At 44.1% G+C, this 16,615-nt stretch overlaps 3 protein-coding genes across 4 annotated transcripts; 2 read left to right on the forward strand and 1 right to left on the reverse strand.

Annotated features, from left to right (window-relative positions):
* Positions 1-6,478: 6,478 nt before the first annotated feature.
* LOC108077009 (N-acetylglucosamine-6-phosphate deacetylase) lies at positions 6,479-8,929 on the forward strand. 2 transcript variants are annotated; one of them, XM_017170096.3, is made up of 5 exons: positions 6,479-6,503; positions 6,563-6,831; positions 7,670-7,938; positions 8,007-8,553; positions 8,621-8,929. In XM_017170096.3, the coding sequence occupies exons 2-5, from the start codon at positions 6,591-6,593 to the stop codon at positions 8,803-8,805; spliced, it is 1,242 nt and encodes a 413-aa protein (XP_017025585.1). In that variant the 5' UTR covers positions 6,479-6,503; positions 6,563-6,590; the 3' UTR covers positions 8,806-8,929. The 2 variants fall into 2 exon arrangements, with proteins under 2 accessions (XP_017025585.1, XP_017025578.1); XM_017170089.3 differs by lacking the exon at positions 6,479-6,503 and having other exon boundaries at positions 6,522-6,831.
* Positions 8,930-9,115: 186 nt separating this feature from the next.
* On the reverse strand, positions 9,116-12,448 carry Rab10 (RAS oncogene family member Rab10). The gene is made up of 4 exons (XM_017170111.3): positions 12,031-12,448; positions 11,303-11,502; positions 11,145-11,234; positions 9,116-10,488 (listed from the first exon to the last, which is right to left on the reverse strand). The coding sequence occupies exons 1-4, from the start codon at positions 12,155-12,157 to the stop codon at positions 10,291-10,293; spliced, it is 615 nt and encodes a 204-aa protein (XP_017025600.1). The 5' UTR covers positions 12,158-12,448; the 3' UTR covers positions 9,116-10,290.
* A 911-nt stretch (positions 12,449-13,359) lies between these two features.
* On the forward strand, positions 13,360-16,607 carry CCT2 (chaperonin containing TCP1 subunit 2). The gene is made up of 4 exons (XM_017169889.3): positions 13,360-13,500; positions 14,127-14,816; positions 15,085-15,712; positions 15,781-16,607. The coding sequence occupies exons 1-4, from the start codon at positions 13,375-13,377 to the stop codon at positions 16,065-16,067; spliced, it is 1,731 nt and encodes a 576-aa protein (XP_017025378.2). The 5' UTR covers positions 13,360-13,374; the 3' UTR covers positions 16,068-16,607.
* Positions 16,608-16,615: the final 8 nt, after the last annotated feature.

The raw sequence follows: 16,615 nt of genomic DNA on the forward strand, positions 1-16,615 counted from the left end.
TCCTCGGTTATTAACAATTAACAATTAATGCTAAATCAATAAGCAAACACGACATATTTGAAAGGATGCCTGCGCCTGCCAGCCTTCCTGCCTGCCTGCCTGCCTTCCAGCCTCCAATCTCCAGGTGAAGGGGCAATGTTATTTATATGCTAATTACGGGGCGGCTCAAGGTGGAGGACCAGGCCGGTTCCGTCTCCGGGCCGGGCCGGGTCGCTTCGCTGCACCATTTCCAAGTTGAGACCGTTCGCTTAACGAATTAATTAAAATTTTTGCGTCGTGACCACGAAATTACCGAACAGCACCGCCGCAGGACAAAAGCCAAGCTCCGGCACCAGCGGCAGCAGCAGCAGCAGCAGCAAATGCAATCCCGATGCGAGGAGGGGCATCCTGTCCTGAGCCTATGTGGGACATGTGTGCAACAAAATCATTTTTCAATTACATTTTCGGGTTTTCGTGTGCGGTCCGAGTTTGGTCCTTTAAAAAGCGACCACGACCACATGCCAGGTCTATGCAGCGACCAGTGGGGAATGGGGGGGATCAAGGATGGGCTGTTTCTGGCGGAAGGACAAGTGCCGAAAGCCGAGTGCATAGTAGTACCATGTGCTGGCTGAGTGCCGCACGCCCTCTTGTTCGCTATATATTGAAAATTTGCTGCAAAATTGATTTCACGGCATTTTTGCGGATGCGGACGCCGAGCATTTTGAATGACCATTGATCACAGGAGCAGCAGGAAGTGGGCAAGCAGGAAGTAGCTGGAGAAATACCACAAACATACATACATATATTTCAGAAAGAATTTTGTAAATAAGAAGGAAAACAGCTATTATAAATATATACAGTCTTTGCTAGCTAATTAGAAAGATTACTATGATGGTTGCCTTTGCATCGATAAGAAAATAAACCGAAGATCTGATCTCTTTTGTCCAAAATACCATACAATACAAATTCAGCATTGATTTCCTTCACTTAGCCATATATTTTGACCAAGGAAACTCATTCCTGTTCTTCGAAATGATTGTATTTTTGCAAAACAAAATTATAACGATTTTGGAAATGCTTAAAAACAATGTATAATATTTTTGATTATATACAATTTCCAGGTTTGTACTGTACCCTCTTGGCAGAGTAAATTATAATTACTCGCGGGTCGTTAGCAATGATTATTGAATTTCCCACCTATGCCAGAAACGTTAATCTTTAATTAATACGTTAAAATGGAGCTGTTAATAACCGGACTAACAGCATTTTGCTTGGATAAACACATAAATATCGCAGGTCACACACGGCTCCCACAAGCCATGCGAATCGGATTGTATCTCCCGTTCCGGTCCATCCTTTGGCTAAGCGCCTGACCAGAAACTGCCGTAAACAGTGTTGATGCAATTGCATTTCCCCCAGCTACTGTATACCCGGATTCCTGGATTCCAATGTGCCTTTTCGCCGCCGCCTCCATACAATGCACATGCACATGCACAGCCTTTGCCCAGAGGCGGCACCGACACCATCATCTGATGGCCAGTGGCTAGGCCATGCCACTTCCCCACTTCCTCCCACTCTCACTCCCATACCCATCGTCATGGTCATCATCCGTACCGTTTTAATCAATTATAATTGCTAGCATTTTTGATTAGTTGGCACCTGCCTCAATCATCTGCAACGTCCGAATGGTCGGAATCGTTTTGGTCAACCGTACAAAGCAACGGATGTTGGCTGCTGGATACTGGATGTTGGATGTTGGATGTTGCATGTCGGGCCCGGGACTGGTCCTCATCAGGGAAGGGGGAGGGGGAGAGGGGAGAGGGGAGAGGGAATGCGGTTGGTTGGGTGTGGCCATGCCGGATATTCCGGCACAGATAGAGGGACGATGACGCAGGCTGGCAAACATTTTACGTAATTGCGCACATATTTAAATTGCGTTCCATATTGCACAATACATCAAATTATGGCCCAAAAGTAAAGTAAATCTGACAGACACGGGCAAAGCGGCGGGATGGAGACGGAGGATACCTAAGGCCAGTTAATAAGTAAGCCGTAGTAGCCATCATCATCCTGTCCGCCCGGCTGTCCAGTGATGTCCGGTGTACGGCCTTTGTCTCTCTCCGTCTGGGCATGCATTTTGCATGAGATTTTTCAGACGAATGACTCCGGACTTGGCCAGGGACCCACTGTCCCATACTGCACTGTAATTTATTTAGATTGTCTCGGCAAATATTTATGCACATCTTTTCATTGATTTATAAATCAATTGCCGCCCCAGAGAGGCGGTGGAGTCCCCGTCGCCCAAAAGCCGTAATTAACAGACAGGCCATCAAGACAAATTACCTGAAAGCACTTTCCCATTCGAAAACTTTGTGGCCTGAATATCCGCATCGGGGCATCGGGGATCACAATCTCTCCCGGCGCCAGGACCCTTTCGGCGAGCAGTGTCCGGAGTTCAAAGCTAATCCTTTGCCTTGGCTGTCGTCGGAGCTGGATTAGTTTTGAATTGCTCCTGAACCGTTCCTCGCATTACGGCCAATTGTCCGTGGTCTTGGGGTCTCGTTGGGCTCCTTTTTCGCTCCTTGCGGCTCATATCCTTGGCCATGGCTGGTTAAGTTTGCAACTGATTTGATTTCATCCCGGCCAATTGTCCTTGCCAGGCTGCTCGGGGGGCGGGCGTGCTGCCACGCCTACAGCTAAGAGCTCGATAACAAAGAAACTGGCTGGAACGTCCGTCACTTTTCGTTCCTAAGCGGCACAGTCGCGGTCATGAGAATAGAACTGAAAACGGGCAGAATATTTTTCTATCTCGTTATGCAACTTTATCTTTATATTGTTTTTAATTAATAAGCTAAAAAATCGAATTGACTTAATATAAATATATAAATCTAAGCTATAATTTCAAATAAATTTCAATTATATACTAAATGTAAGCTCAGAGTATAGTTACCAAAGGATCATTTTCCAAAGCTAGGAGAAGGAAAAGGATGTACAACTTTATTTTATATGCGTTATGCATCTTATACTTTAGCTTTTCTTGTAAATAAAAATCTGAAAGACATAAATTAAAGGATATAAATATATATAACTAAAAACTAATATAAATAGTAAGCCAACATAAAATAGTTAAACTTAGTTTTAAAGTTACCTAAAGGGAGCTTTATAAAGGATAAAGGTTCTATCTTTCAATTGAAATATCACTTAAGAAATTCATATCATTTATGCTATTCCATTGACCACTGCCGTGCATATCCTTATCGTCCTGCTGTGTGTGTATAGAGAAAATATTTCACAGGCAATTTCGCAGCCCGCCGAGAACGTTTGCGTCTTGGCATCGCTCCGGTCCGGTCCTGTCCCGAAGTCCTGGAGTCCTGGAGTCCATGGCGACATTCACTATTGTGCATACACAAACTCTAATAAAAAATTCAGTTCACGTCCCGAGCACTTATTGATACGTGAGCATAGATGCCACACACTCGCACAGGCCGTGACATAAGTAGCGCATATATATGCATAGGGTCCTTCGCGTTCAAGGGGGATAAGGAGGACATCGAGGACATCGAGGACATCGGCCTCAATCGGGAACGGTGCACGGCCCCGGGGACAATTACTGACCATGAAAAATGGCCAGGAGTCGACGAGACATAAGGACTCGATCAATGCCAATGAGATGAATCAATTTTCGGGGCGCCGGAATCACTGGGAATATATCCAATTAAGGTCAGGTTATATGTTAGGCCGAGAGCAACAGGACAAGGTCAAAGGGCAGAGGGCCAAGTCCTTATTTAAAATGAAAACATTTACTGGCAACTAAATTAAGAATTCATAAACATACGAGCATGTGAGCCAGATACCCATATCCAAACTAGGACAGAATCCATATTCTCGCGTTTCCCCATGAAATACGTGCCATATTGCGGAATTATTCCAAAATGCAATAAACAAAACAGAAAAATAAAACAGTGATGCATTTATCCGGCATTCGTGGATAATAAAACCTGTGGAGGCAAATATCTATGGAATAATTGCAAACACATGTGTATATTTTTATTCAACCCAAATTCAAGCAATTAAGGCATTCATTAAAAGGATGGCATTACGTTATCCTTAGATCAAAAATAGAACCTCAAACGGGCATACATATTTCATCATTATTGTTGCGGAAATTATTATTATATTTGCAATGAGTTCTGTGCTCTAATTAATTAGTGAATTGAAGCGAGTACATGCCAAGGAGTATTGATTACTTTATTATCTATATTATATGCTCGTGGTATATATATATATATATACATATATATATATATATGTAAATGCATTCGAGCAGGAACAGAATCAAATCAATTAACATTATTCATTCAAAAACATTTAATTGCCATAATTAAGCCTGACTGCTGGTCGCTCTTTAATTAAGATAAAAGACTTCCCAAATCTGTGGGATCCAAGCCTAAAGATGTTGATTTCTTAATCACTAAATTAATGTATACATACACTGATAGAAAAATTCGTTTGAATTTAAAAGCATAAATTCTAGAAATAATCAAAATTACTTAAGCTCAGAGAAGATAAAGAAACACTTAAAAAAAATAATACATTTTTTATATTTATTAAATAATTAAATATTTTCATTTCGTTTATTTTTCTTACGTATTCCTATAGCTGTTATATAGTCAACTAAAAAGATGACTTTATCATGACTTATATGTTGTTATATTATATTACTATATCTTAAAACTGTGCAAAATTTCTTGTAATAATAATTTTTCAACTATTCCTATGACAGCTATATACATACTTATATACAAAAAAAAAAAAATTTAAAACTTTATAGGAAATTCTTGAATCAATAAGTAAAAAAAAGAAACACGGCAAAGTTATAATTCTTTTATCAATATCCCGATCGTTCCTATACAAAATATATAATGAAATCAACGGACAGAGAGACGGACAAACGGACACACAGACATGGCTATCTAAAAATTAAACTACATTCTTTTTGATATTATGCCAAAAAATAAAATAATGGGCACTCCCGGCTGAGCCCATTGCCCAGGTGATAATCCAGATGAGCTCGATGATAATGACAAATCGCTACTTTCATTCACTGCACTCTGCTGTGCCTTTGCCTGGGCCTCTGCCCGTGGTGTCCTGTGCCATTTAATGTGCATGTCACAAAGGAGCGAGGCAATCTCGGCATAAACAGGTAACACCAGGAGAGACAATAAGCTGCAATGGCATCGCATGCACGGGGCATGGGGAACGGGTAACGGCAAACGGGAAGTGGGGGACACTAGATGGGACACTGGTGGCATGGCACACAAAGAGTGGAACATTTTGTTAAGGCCACTTTGCGACATTTTAATTTAAATGCTAATCAGTTGCCAATAGACTAAAAAGAACGAACCTAACCCACCTCGAGTGCAGTTCCAGCTCCGTGTGGTTGCTCTCTGCTGTGTGTGTGTGTGTGTGTGTGTGTGTGTGGCGAGTGTGTTGGCACGGGTGTGTGCAAAAATTGCAAGTCATTTGGACGGGGCGAGAGGTGCAGCAGCAGCAGCAGCAGCAGCAACAGCAACACCGCTGCAATTTGTATTTAAAATGTCGGCCATTGTGGATTAGCTGGGGAGCAGAGGAGCAGGCCTACGGCTAAAGCACGACAGGGACAGGATCAGGAGCAGGACACTCGAAAAAAATCTCACCGCTCGCTGTTATCTATAAAACGTATCTTAATGCTCATGTATCTCTGATAATTCATCATCGCATCATATTTGTATATCTATTTTTAAAGGAAAAAACCTTTTCGTCTTCATCAGCATCACCAGGCGAGTCAAATTAGTCATGCCCGTTTGTCCGTAAAAAAAATTTAAAATATACATATTATAAATTTAAAAAGAAAACAAAAAAAATCTAAATAATGAATACATTTTCTATAAAATGAATTTTATAAATTAAAGATCTTGCTTCTGTACAATGAACACATTTTTCTCCGACTGTAAAGAGTCACCTGGAGCTGATTGTAGCTGTTGTTTGGGTGCCGTGCCCGTCATTATCATTTGCATTTGCATTTTCGGCCGGCTCTCCGTCGGCTTGTTGGGTAAATATGGCCATTTTATGCAGCGTCCGTCCACGAGATGCCATTCAAGGAGGCGACACGAGACGCGGCCTTCCTCCCCAAAGCACACTTGAACCATAAAGGACCCCGCGGGAAATCGAGTTAATAATAAAGGATTTCAGGTTATTAAAAATTAGAATTTAAATTTGAATTATCCAAGCCGCTCGATATCGATAGACTGTAATCGAATACAGGCGCTAACAAGCAGCCTGCTCTGCCACTTAATCCCAAAAATCGTTATTTAGGAATAAATTCGCACTCTTTAATGCAGCAAGAAATAAATAAATACACTATACTGTTTTTAAAATGGTAAAATGAAGCTTCAGATACCGGAGTATATAGGGATATATGATTTTTACAGAGGACCACCTTTCATTTTTGCGCTTTGCAACACTGCCAGCTGATTGCACTTTGGGTTCGTTTTTTTTTTTTCTTGTTCGTTTCGTTTACAATTGTTGTTTATTTTCGAGACAGCGCTCGCCCAGAGCGTACATCCCACCGAATGGCCAACCGGAGGATGTGCATTGGTGAGGACGAGCCCAAGGAGTGCCATCGCCTGCTGCAATTGACCAACTGCCGCCTGGTGCGCGGCCACCGGCTCATCCGCGACGATCTGTGGGTGCGCGATGGGCGGATCGTGAATCCGGAGCCCATATTCTTTGATGAACAGGCCACGGCCCATCGCCGCGTGGACTGCGGAGGCGCCATCATCGCCCCCGGCTACATAGACCTTCAAATCAACGGTGAGTGCGATCAATTCCACTTCCCAATCCCAATCCCGATTCCGACCCACATCAGGTTCTCCATTAAATACTACTTTCGCCTCGCTGCGTTCAATCAGTCGCCAAGGTCGTTGCCGCTGCTGACTCGGTTTCGGTTCATGTTTACCCCTTGGCATATGGAGCACTCGTAATCGCGGCGAGGGTTAATCTTATCGCGGCTTTAACTGCCCAAGCGGCAGCTCAACCAGAATAGGAGTAGTAGGGCACAGTGGGACCTAGCCACGGGTGACCGCCGCTGGTCAGATAAGCGAACAAAGGGGGCCATTACCGCGATGAAGATTCTACGGGAAACAAATTCCCATAGCTGATTAGCTTAGAAGCTTTGAAAGAGATTCAAAATATACCTCACTCCAGTCTATATTTAGTTTAAACTTTTAAAATGCTTAAGTTTTGACTTTTATATATGTTATAAGCTATCAGTTTCCTTTAGAAATTTGTCTATTTTTGTTTTACATTTCTAGTTCAGTTTTTGAACTCTGAAAATCGCCGTATGTGAATATCTTTTATGATTTGTCTATTTATTTGTTGTTTTTCTGTTCAGTTATCAAATTCCACACTAAATAAACTACTACTAGCCACTTTATTTTGTTTATTAACCACTCACAATTTGAGGCCATTGATGCTTAAAAATAGAAAAAACTTAATTAAACCAATTACCTTAAGGTCAACGGGTAAAATAGAGCATTTAAAAGATGATAAATAAATAGAAATCGAAAAAATATTAGAGGAATTTCCAGAAAAGGGGATATTCAATGACCATCCACACCATAAATCCTTACCTTTCAATCCCCCTTTGCAGGTGGCTATGGCGTGGACTTCTCCTACGACACAGAGACCATCGAGGAGGGCGTGGAGAAAGTGGCCTGCGGTCTAGTCAAGAGCGGCGTCACCTCCTTTTGCCCCACCCTGGTGACCTCGCCCAGCCAGAGCTATCACACCATATTGCCTCGCATACCGAAGACGGTGCCGAATGGTGCCGGAATACTAGGCATCCATGCCGAAGGACCGTTCATCAATCCACAGAAGAAGGGCGCGCATCCAGAAAGCTGCATACGGACAATAGACAAGGTGACAAGCTGTAGTTTGAGCTTCTAGTTCCACCTTTCGATCTAATCCCATCGAAATTTACTCAACAGTCACAGGGACTGAGCACGCTGGAGAGCACCTATGGCTCCCTGGAGCGCATCAAGATCTTAACCCTGGCGCCGGAGAAAGTCACGGACCAGCAGGTGATTGGCCAGCTGGTGGACCGAGGCATCACCGTGTCCCTCGGCCATTCGATGGCCTCGCTCAGCGACGGCGAACAGGCTGTGCAGCAGGGCGCCAGTCTAATCACGCATTTGTTCAACGCCATGCTGCCGTTCCATCACCGGGATCCCGGCCTGGTGGGGCTTCTGGCCTCGGATGCCGTACCGCAGGGTAGGACCGTGTACTTTGGCATTATTTCGGATGGCGTTCACACGCATCCAGCAGCTCTGAGGATTGCCTACCGGACACATCCCCAGGGCCTGATCCTGGTGACGGACGCCATCTCGGCCTTGGGCCTGGAAGAGGGCGTCCATCACATTGGACAGTTGCCGCTGGAGGTCAAGCGGGGCAAGGCATTCATTGCCGGCACGGAAACACTGTGCGGCAGCATTGCACCCATGGACGAGTGTGTGCGGATCTTCAAAAAGGCCACTGGTAGGTTGGATAATACCAGCTCTCAGCTCCATTGTTCTCATTTTCGTTATTGTCTCCTCCACCAAAGATTGCTCCATTGTCTATGCCATTGAGGCGGCCACCTTGCATCCCGCCGAATGCCTGAAGATCGAGAAGCAAAAGGGTACCTTGGACTTTGGTTCGGATGCCGATTTTATTATACTGGACGACGAACTGCGGGTTCTCTCCACCTGGATAGCAGGAGAATGTGTTCACCGGACTGCCGACAAGTAGTACATCAAATGTACGTACGGAAACGATTTTTGTATATTATTTACCTGACGCAGGATGTATGTATGTATGTATTTTTGTATACCCAAGATTCTCCCATTAAATTGTTAAATTTATACATTCCAAAGCATTTGTTTTACTTTGACTTGTATAAGACTTGACTTGACTTGACTTGACTTGTATAAGAATCCTCTTGTCTCACGTTGGGCGCCATTATGTTGCTACTGCAACATAGAGGTTGCAATCACCAAAATTTACCTAAAAGTTTTAGTGCTTTTATGACTTTGACACCCCAAAATAAAAACACATTCGGTTACATATGACATGGTTTAGGTTGTTCTTTATATATTTTAATCGGTAAATCATTTGGTGTGGACAACTACACTAAATCCATATACAGTTACAAATAATAAGGTATTACACGACAAAAAAATGTAGAATAAAATTACAAGGAGACAGGAGGAAGAGGAGGAGGAGGAGGTGGCGACACATCGGCTTGATATCATGTGAGTACGGGCATGGATGCACATAAAAACAATGCAGTAAATATATCGTACAATAAATCGATATACATGTATAAATATATATAAATATATATATATAGGCAATAATCAAAAAACAATTTCGGAACAGCTCCAACTCTCAGACTCTGGGCTGGATGAGTGGCTGCAGTGTGTCCAGCGCCTACTACTAAATACTACTATTCCCTGGCCTCCTTCTCCGCTGGCTGAGGATCGAAAAACAAGCGGTGGCTAGCTAGCTGGGATTATGTACTATATATACTATCCGATGAATAATATGGTATGTATATCTAGGCCGCAACGCAACGCAAAACAAAACAAAACAAAAAAAAAAAAACAAGACCTATGTGGTGGCGGTAGGGGAGTGCGTGCGTGAACGAACGAAGTACGGCTGAGTACAGGAATCGTAGGACTATCTACTATATATGTATATATATCAAAAGTTACGTTACAAAAGTTGCTTGTGTCTGTTGTTTGCGTTAAACGTTTTCGTTTCGGTTACCGCATCCAAGATAGCCTCTGGAATCGATCTTCGGTCCACGTTAGCTAACTCAAATGCGATTCTGTTGCTCCTCCCGATCCGTGTGCGCTAACTAACGTATCCTATCCGATGGCTGCTTGTAAAGTGGCGTCCAAATGTTCGTTATTACAATATCTGTCGTTAAACTTTAGGTAGGTTGTTTCTGTTGCTTGTTCCATCTGCGTATCTGCTGCTATTCTCGTAGTAAGTAAGTAGTTCCCTCCGTGCGAGTGCTGATTTGCTCCTGGCCGCTGTATTGCTTCGTTTCATTTTGGGGCAGTTTCAGAAACCGATTCCCTCGATCTAATACCATTTCCATTTTCAATTCCAAATCCAATCCAATCCGCTCCGCTCTGCCCCCGCCATCGCCTTCGCCTTCCCTCCTCCGCACAGCTAAGCGCACGCCCGGGCCAAGCCACGCTCCGTTTGCGCTATTAACGCCGTTTTTTACGCACAGCACTTGCTGTAGCCCGGCGCCTTCTCGTTGTTCCGGCGATCGATGATCACACGCTCCGGATTTTCAGCCGATTCGCGTCCCGATGTCTTGTCTAGAATGGCCTCGGCAAGCTCGCAGAACGCTCGCTCGATGTTTATGTTCGATTTGGCGGATGTTTCCATAAACCGAATGCCATGTTCACGGGCAATCTACAAATTCCAAGAAATAAATAGGGAGAGAGCGCAGTGGGGAAAGTGCTTTAAATTGTGTAAACAAATTGATCAAACACACAACTAACTGTCATTGGAAAGCAATCATAGCGAACAAAGGTTCCACTAATTAAAAAATCACTTGCTGCTTGGTTCCAGTTAGCAAAGCAAAGCAAAGCTAAGAACCAAACTAAGAACGAAACCCTAGTACTCAAATATATTTTACAATCTTTTACAAGCAATTGATTTGAAGTTTTGTGCTACATATAAAATACAACAAGAATTCTATTGAAAATATGACGAAATATGGGAAAACAGAAGTCGTTCAACGTTTTTAGCAGTCTTGTAGCTAAAGTTCAGGGCTAAGGGGATTGTCTATTGTTTATGTACCATTTTAATATGTCAAGTAATAATGCTTCGACTTGTTCTACCTATAATACATATTCCCTTCAAACGGTGTTTTAATTTAAGCGATTAATCACTTGGATTCTACCTGATGTGGGATGATTCACCGCAGAAATGCAAACATTTTGATAAGGTAACTAAGTCAAGTTCCACCGATAATGGGAAAGATGCCAAGCTGATCTCTGATCTGTGGTGCTCTAGGTCTACTTAGATACTGATCCAAAACTGACGCCGCCTAATCAAATGCTCACCGCTTCACCGCGCTCCTTGTTCACCACTCGCTTGTCCGTCATGTCGCACTTGTTGCCCAGTATCATCTTTTCCACATCCTCGTTGGCATGCTGCAAGTGAATACCGGAAAAAGGTGAGTTAGAGAGGGGATCTGATCATGCAGAGAGTGAGTACGCACCTCGTCTATGTTCCGCAGCCATTTGACTATATTCTCGAAGCTCTTTTCGTTCGTTATGTCATAGACGAGCATGATGCCCATCGCACCGCGGTAATAGGACGTGGTTATCGTGTGGAACCGCTCTTGGCCGGCGGTGTCCCATATTTGAAGCTTGATCTTCTTGCCCCGCAGCTCCACTGTTTTGATTTTGAAATCGATGCCTGTGAAATAAGAGATATAGATTCCGCTCGAGTTTTATAATAACAATAATAGAGGTGGCGGGCAATGACGTCACGAGTCCAAGGGTATGTGCGTATAGGTGTATGTGTGTGACCGATTACACTGCCCGAATTGGAGCAATGTGAATCATCCGGAATTCGGAACTTGGAATCCGGATGAAAATGACAACTGTTTGCACGTAACGGTGTTCGTGCGTTATCTATGAATGTATATGTAGGTTCTGCCGTAGCAGCAACAAAAACAATGACAGTCCAAAGGCGATCGACGAACACATACACCCACACAGGGACATGGGCACTGTGCTCGAGTGTGCGTGGGCGATCCATCGATAAGGCAGTGCCACGCCCTATTGCACACACACGCACATATCCTTGCCCCGGGTCGTCGCTGCCGCTGCCGCGGCCGCCTCTCGCGTCGGCGTCGGCTTCGCTGCAGCAGCTGACACAACTCCGACGAACGGCACATGTATGCGTGTGAAGAGGTCCGTTTCGTTCTTTCGTTCCCCTTACCAATGGTCGAGATGAACGTGGAGGTGAAGGCGTCATCGGAGAAGCGGAACAGAATGCAGGTCTTGCCCACGCCCGAGTCGCCGATCAGCAACAGTTTGAAGAGCAAATCGTAGGTTTTCTTGGCCATTTCCGAAACGCTCGCAGAACAAAGCACTAACACACGCGCAGCTCTCGACGCACGCACGCACAGGCACACACACACACTCGCACACGGCACGCAGGTGACTAGCTAGCGATTTTATTGGCCAATGCACTTGTCCCGTCTGAATTGCTCGGGCTTTTTCAGTTCCCTTCGTCACTCTGGATTGCCGTCCTAAACTCTAGCAGCCGCCCCTTCCTCAATATTTTTAAATGCGCCGAAAACTTAATATTTTTCCTTGCAATTGTTGCTATTCGTGCTGGAAACTAGAGATGGACAAAGATCGATGAAAACATCGATGCATTATTGTTTTTTTTAATTTTTGGCAAACATCGACTTTGTTTGCGACTATCGATGAAGTTTTCGCATTATTAACGCAGAGAGAGAGAGAGAGGCAAATGGTTGAAAAAGACTATTCGAGAACGCTGCTTTATAGGGCTTTCCGAAAGCAAGAGATCAAAGTAATAGTAACTTGCCACTAAACTTTATTAGTGATGGTAGAAATATCGACACCAGAACTAGGAACCAATGAAATATCTAAATTGCAGACCTCGTTTTTAATTATGTATTTTTAGTATGTAAAGTTCAAAGATTAATTTGAATATAATGAATATAAATTAAAAAATGGTTTCTTTCCTAAAAGAGGCCGACGTCACATCGATTCCTTCCTAAATCAATAATCTACCAAAAAAAATCGACAGTCGCAATCGATTTTTTCGCAGCTCTTCATTATATTCATGTTCCACTTCTTTGGTATATTGTCCTTTCCTTAGTTTGTAAATAAAAACTAAAAACAAAAACAAATTTATTATCAATGTTTCAATATATACATGGTCCAAAGAATATTATAGTTCTTTAGGATTGCTATCCCTTATATACTATTGCTTATTTTACTATCCTTACTTACTAACCCGAACTTTACTATATATATTTACATGTTTTTGTTTAAGAAGAGGAGCTTATCTACAACGGTCGATTATAGCCGCGTGCGAAGCTCACTTATAAGTTGTCCAGTTTTACGGAAAACTCTTTCAGATTCGCACGAAGATGCGGGAACGCAGAAGTATTTTTTAGCTAACGTTTTAAACGCCTCGCCATCTGTAGTAATCTAAAATATATTTAATACAAAAAATACATAAAAAAAATGGAAAAACATCGATGTTACCGATGTTTCAAAAACATCGATGTCATCGATATTCGCATCGATGTTTCTCCACCTCTATCGAGTTGACAGTCCCGCACATTCCACCATTTTCTTTGTCGCTTTGTTGGAACCTGTGTGGTATCGTGAATTCTGTGATCAAAAACCGACTAATTACGAACTGAAAATGGTAAATTTAAATCAAAGAACCAAACTTTTCCGGTGGTTTACGGCGTGGGCGAGCGGCGGAAAGTGTATTCGGCGGCTTTTCATTGATAATTGCAGGCCTTTCGGCGTTTTCATTTGCCGGGTGTGTGCTGCGGCCATTTGCCTGCTGCTGCCGCCCAGGGCTCGCTTCGCTTCCCGGAGTCTCGAAAGACAGCACGCCTTGCACGTGATTCCAGAAGGTTCTCTTTTGTGGCCACGGGATCTCCGCTTGCCCTCTGATGCACGCGGCCGTGGTGAAAAGATCGGGACAATATATCAAAAGAACCTTCCAGATGTGCAATCCACGCTGTTTTAGTGGCCATTGGATGAATCACTCATCGCTGCCGCCGCCGCCGCTCTCTTACTGCGACTTTTTGGGGGTTAGGTAGAGGCGATATGAGTGCACACAAAAAAAAAAAAAATGCTATATCGGTGCAGGCAGTTGTCTTTTATATCTTCTAAATGAAAAAGTGTCACTAAAATTGTTTAATTAGCAAAGAGTAATGAGCATTTTTTAAAAATATAATTTTAAAGAAAATTTGCTATAACTTAAGAGTTATAATTTATATTTTTAATGTAAATATGAATAACATAAATTTTCCCTTGCAGGAGATGTCCTTGAATCCCGTGCGCGTTCTCAAGAATGAGGCGCAGGAGGAGAAGGCCGAAATGGCCCGCTTGTCCTCGTTCATTGGCGCCATTGCCATCGGGGATCTGGTGAAGAGCACTCTGGGTCCCAAGGGCATGGACAAGATCCTGGTTGCCAACGGACGCAATGCCGGCCAGGTGGAGGTGACCAATGATGGTGCCACTATTCTGCGTGCCGTGGGTGTCGACAATCCGGCTGCCAAGATTCTGGTGGACATGTCGCGTGTCCAGGACGAGGAGGTGGGCGATGGCACCACTTCAGTCACCGTTTTGGCCTCGGAGCTGTTGCGCGAGGCAGAGAAACTGGTTGAGCAGAAGCTGCATCCACAGATCATTGTGGCGGGCTGGCGCCAGGCCACCCAGGTGGCCCTAGAGGCACTCACTGCCGCTGCCCAGGACAACTCGGCCAGCGACGAGAAGTTCAAGAACGATCTACTGAACATTGCCCGCACCACGCTCTCCTCAAAGATTCTGCACCAGCACAAGGACTTCTTTGCCAACCTGGCAGTGGACGCTGTGCTGCGTCTGAAGGGATCCGGCGAACTCAAGTCCATACAGATCATCAAGAAGTCGGGCGGCACTCTGGGCGACTCCTTCCTCGACGAGGGCTTCCTGCTGGACAAGAAGCCCGGCGTGCATCAGCCACAGCGTGTAAGTCCTACTCTGCTTCTAGCTTGCTCCAGTTAATGCCTATTCTCCTCTCCTCCACCTGTGCTTTGCTGTCTATCAACGCGTCAAAATGACTGTGAGCTATGTTGAATTTGACTTCATATCACAGCCATTTTGACGAGTTTGATGGACAGACTCATCATCAATAAATGGAACAGGGATATAGATCGTCCTGTGTGTGTATATCGGATTTATAAGTTTAATATTTAAAGAGAATCCCCTAATGGTGTATTGCTCTTCCTTCTTGCAGATCGAAAAGGCCAAAATTCTGATTGCCAACACTCCCATGGACACAGATAAGATCAAGGTCTTTGGCAGCAGCATCAAAGTTGACTCGCTGGCCAAGATCGCCGATTTGGAGATGGCCGAAAAGGAGAAGATGAAGGAAAAGGTGGCCAAGATCCTGAAGCACGATTGCAACGTGTTCATCAACCGCCAGTTGATCTACAATTATCCGGAGCAGCTGTTTGCCGATGCCAAAGTCATGTCCATCGAGCATGCCGATTTCGATGGCATCGAGCGTCTGGCTTACTGCACCGGCGGCGAGATTGTCTCCACCTTCGAGAACCCCTCGATGGTCAAGCTGGGCGAGTGCGATCTCATCGAGCAGGTGATGATTGGCGAGGATACGCTGTTGCGCTTCAGCGGCGTCAAGCTGGGCGAGGCCTGCACCATTGTGATTCGCGGAGCTACCCAACAGATTCTGGACGAGGCGGATCGTTCGCTCCACGACGCCCTCTGCGTGCTGGCGGCCACCGTCAAGGAGTCACGCATCATTTATGGCGGCGGCTGCTCGGAGGCTCTGATGGCCACCGCCGTGCTGAAGAAGGCGGCCGAGACGCCTGGCAAGGAGGCTATTGCCATTGAGGCCTTTGCTCGTGAGTATTAATTTGTACTTTTTTTTCTAGTGAAGGTTTAATTGATAATGGTTGCTTTCCATATTCAGGTGCATTGCTATCTCTGCCCACGGCCATTGCCGACAATGCCGGCTACGATTCCGCCCAGCTGATCTCTGAGCTGCGCGCCGGCCACGCCCAGGGCAAGCATCAACTGGGTCTGGACATGGAGCTGGGAAAGGTGGCCGATGTCCGTGAACTAGGCATCACTGAGTCCTTTGCCGTCAAGCGTCAGGTGCTGATGTCCGCCTCTGAGGCTGCCGAGATGATCCTGCGTGTGGACAATATTATTAAGTGCGCTCCACGCCGGCGTGTGCCAGACAGGGGCTACTGCTAAGCAGCTTAAGTATTCTTGTTCTAGGATCCTATTTCCTTTATTTTTTTTAAATTACAAACTCTCGTTTAACATCATCGCTAATCTTACACGACGTTCTGTTTTACACACTAATAACACACACACACACACCCACAACACACATTAGCATTTATATTACACACAACAACCAGAACAACAAAATGCATCGCATAGACTTTCTCGCAAAACTTGTCTCTTTCGTGTAAAATTCCCTGTATCTCCATGATTGTTAAACAAACTGATAATGTTGTTGCGCAAGCCGAGCTTTTTTTGTACCCGCGGTACAGATTCAATGGGGGAGGAGCGATCAAAGAAAACATTTCAAAAATGTCTAAAACACACTTAAAAACAAAAGCAAGCAACTTGTAAATGAATACAATCTTTGTAAACATTTGAAATGCGAACATCGAAGTGAATCAAAGACCATAAAAAAGGGGGCAACCAACCAACAAACAAAAAAAAAATTAAAAGAAAATGAAAATAAATCATAATATATTTATGCTTAACAAAACTACAAACAAATTGTTCTC

This window comes from Drosophila kikkawai, chromosome X (genome assembly GCF_030179895.1).
Source record: "Drosophila kikkawai strain 14028-0561.14 chromosome X, DkikHiC1v2, whole genome shotgun sequence".
Lineage (NCBI taxonomy): Eukaryota > Metazoa > Arthropoda > Insecta > Diptera > Drosophilidae > Drosophila > Drosophila kikkawai.

Coding starts and splice junctions, on each gene's coding strand:
- CCT2 (XM_017169889.3), top strand. CDS start 13,375: ATGTTTCTCCACCTCTATCGAGTTGACAGTCCCGCACATTCCACCATT. Junction 13,501..14,126: donor CTAATTACGAACTGAAAATG/GTAAATTTAAAT, acceptor TTTCCCTTGCAG/GAGATGTCCTTGAATCCCGT. Junction 15,713..15,780: donor TGCCATTGAGGCCTTTGCTC/GTGAGTATTAAT, acceptor TTCCATATTCAG/GTGCATTGCTATCTCTGCCC.
- Rab10 (XM_017170111.3), bottom strand. CDS start 12,157: ATGGCCAAGAAAACCTACGATTTGCTCTTCAAACTGTTGCTGATCGGC. Junction 11,235..11,302: donor GGCTGCGGAACATAGACGAG/GTGCGTACTCAC, acceptor ATTCACTTGCAG/CATGCCAACGAGGATGTGGA. Junction 10,489..11,144: donor ACAAGGAGCGCGGTGAAGCG/GTGAGCATTTGA, acceptor TGGAATTTGTAG/ATTGCCCGTGAACATGGCAT.
- LOC108077009 (XM_017170096.3), top strand. CDS start 6,591: ATGGCCAACCGGAGGATGTGCATTGGTGAGGACGAGCCCAAGGAGTGC. Junction 6,832..7,669: donor CATAGACCTTCAAATCAACG/GTGAGTGCGATC, acceptor CCCCCTTTGCAG/GTGGCTATGGCGTGGACTTC. Junction 7,939..8,006: donor GCATACGGACAATAGACAAG/GTGACAAGCTGT, acceptor TTTACTCAACAG/TCACAGGGACTGAGCACGCT.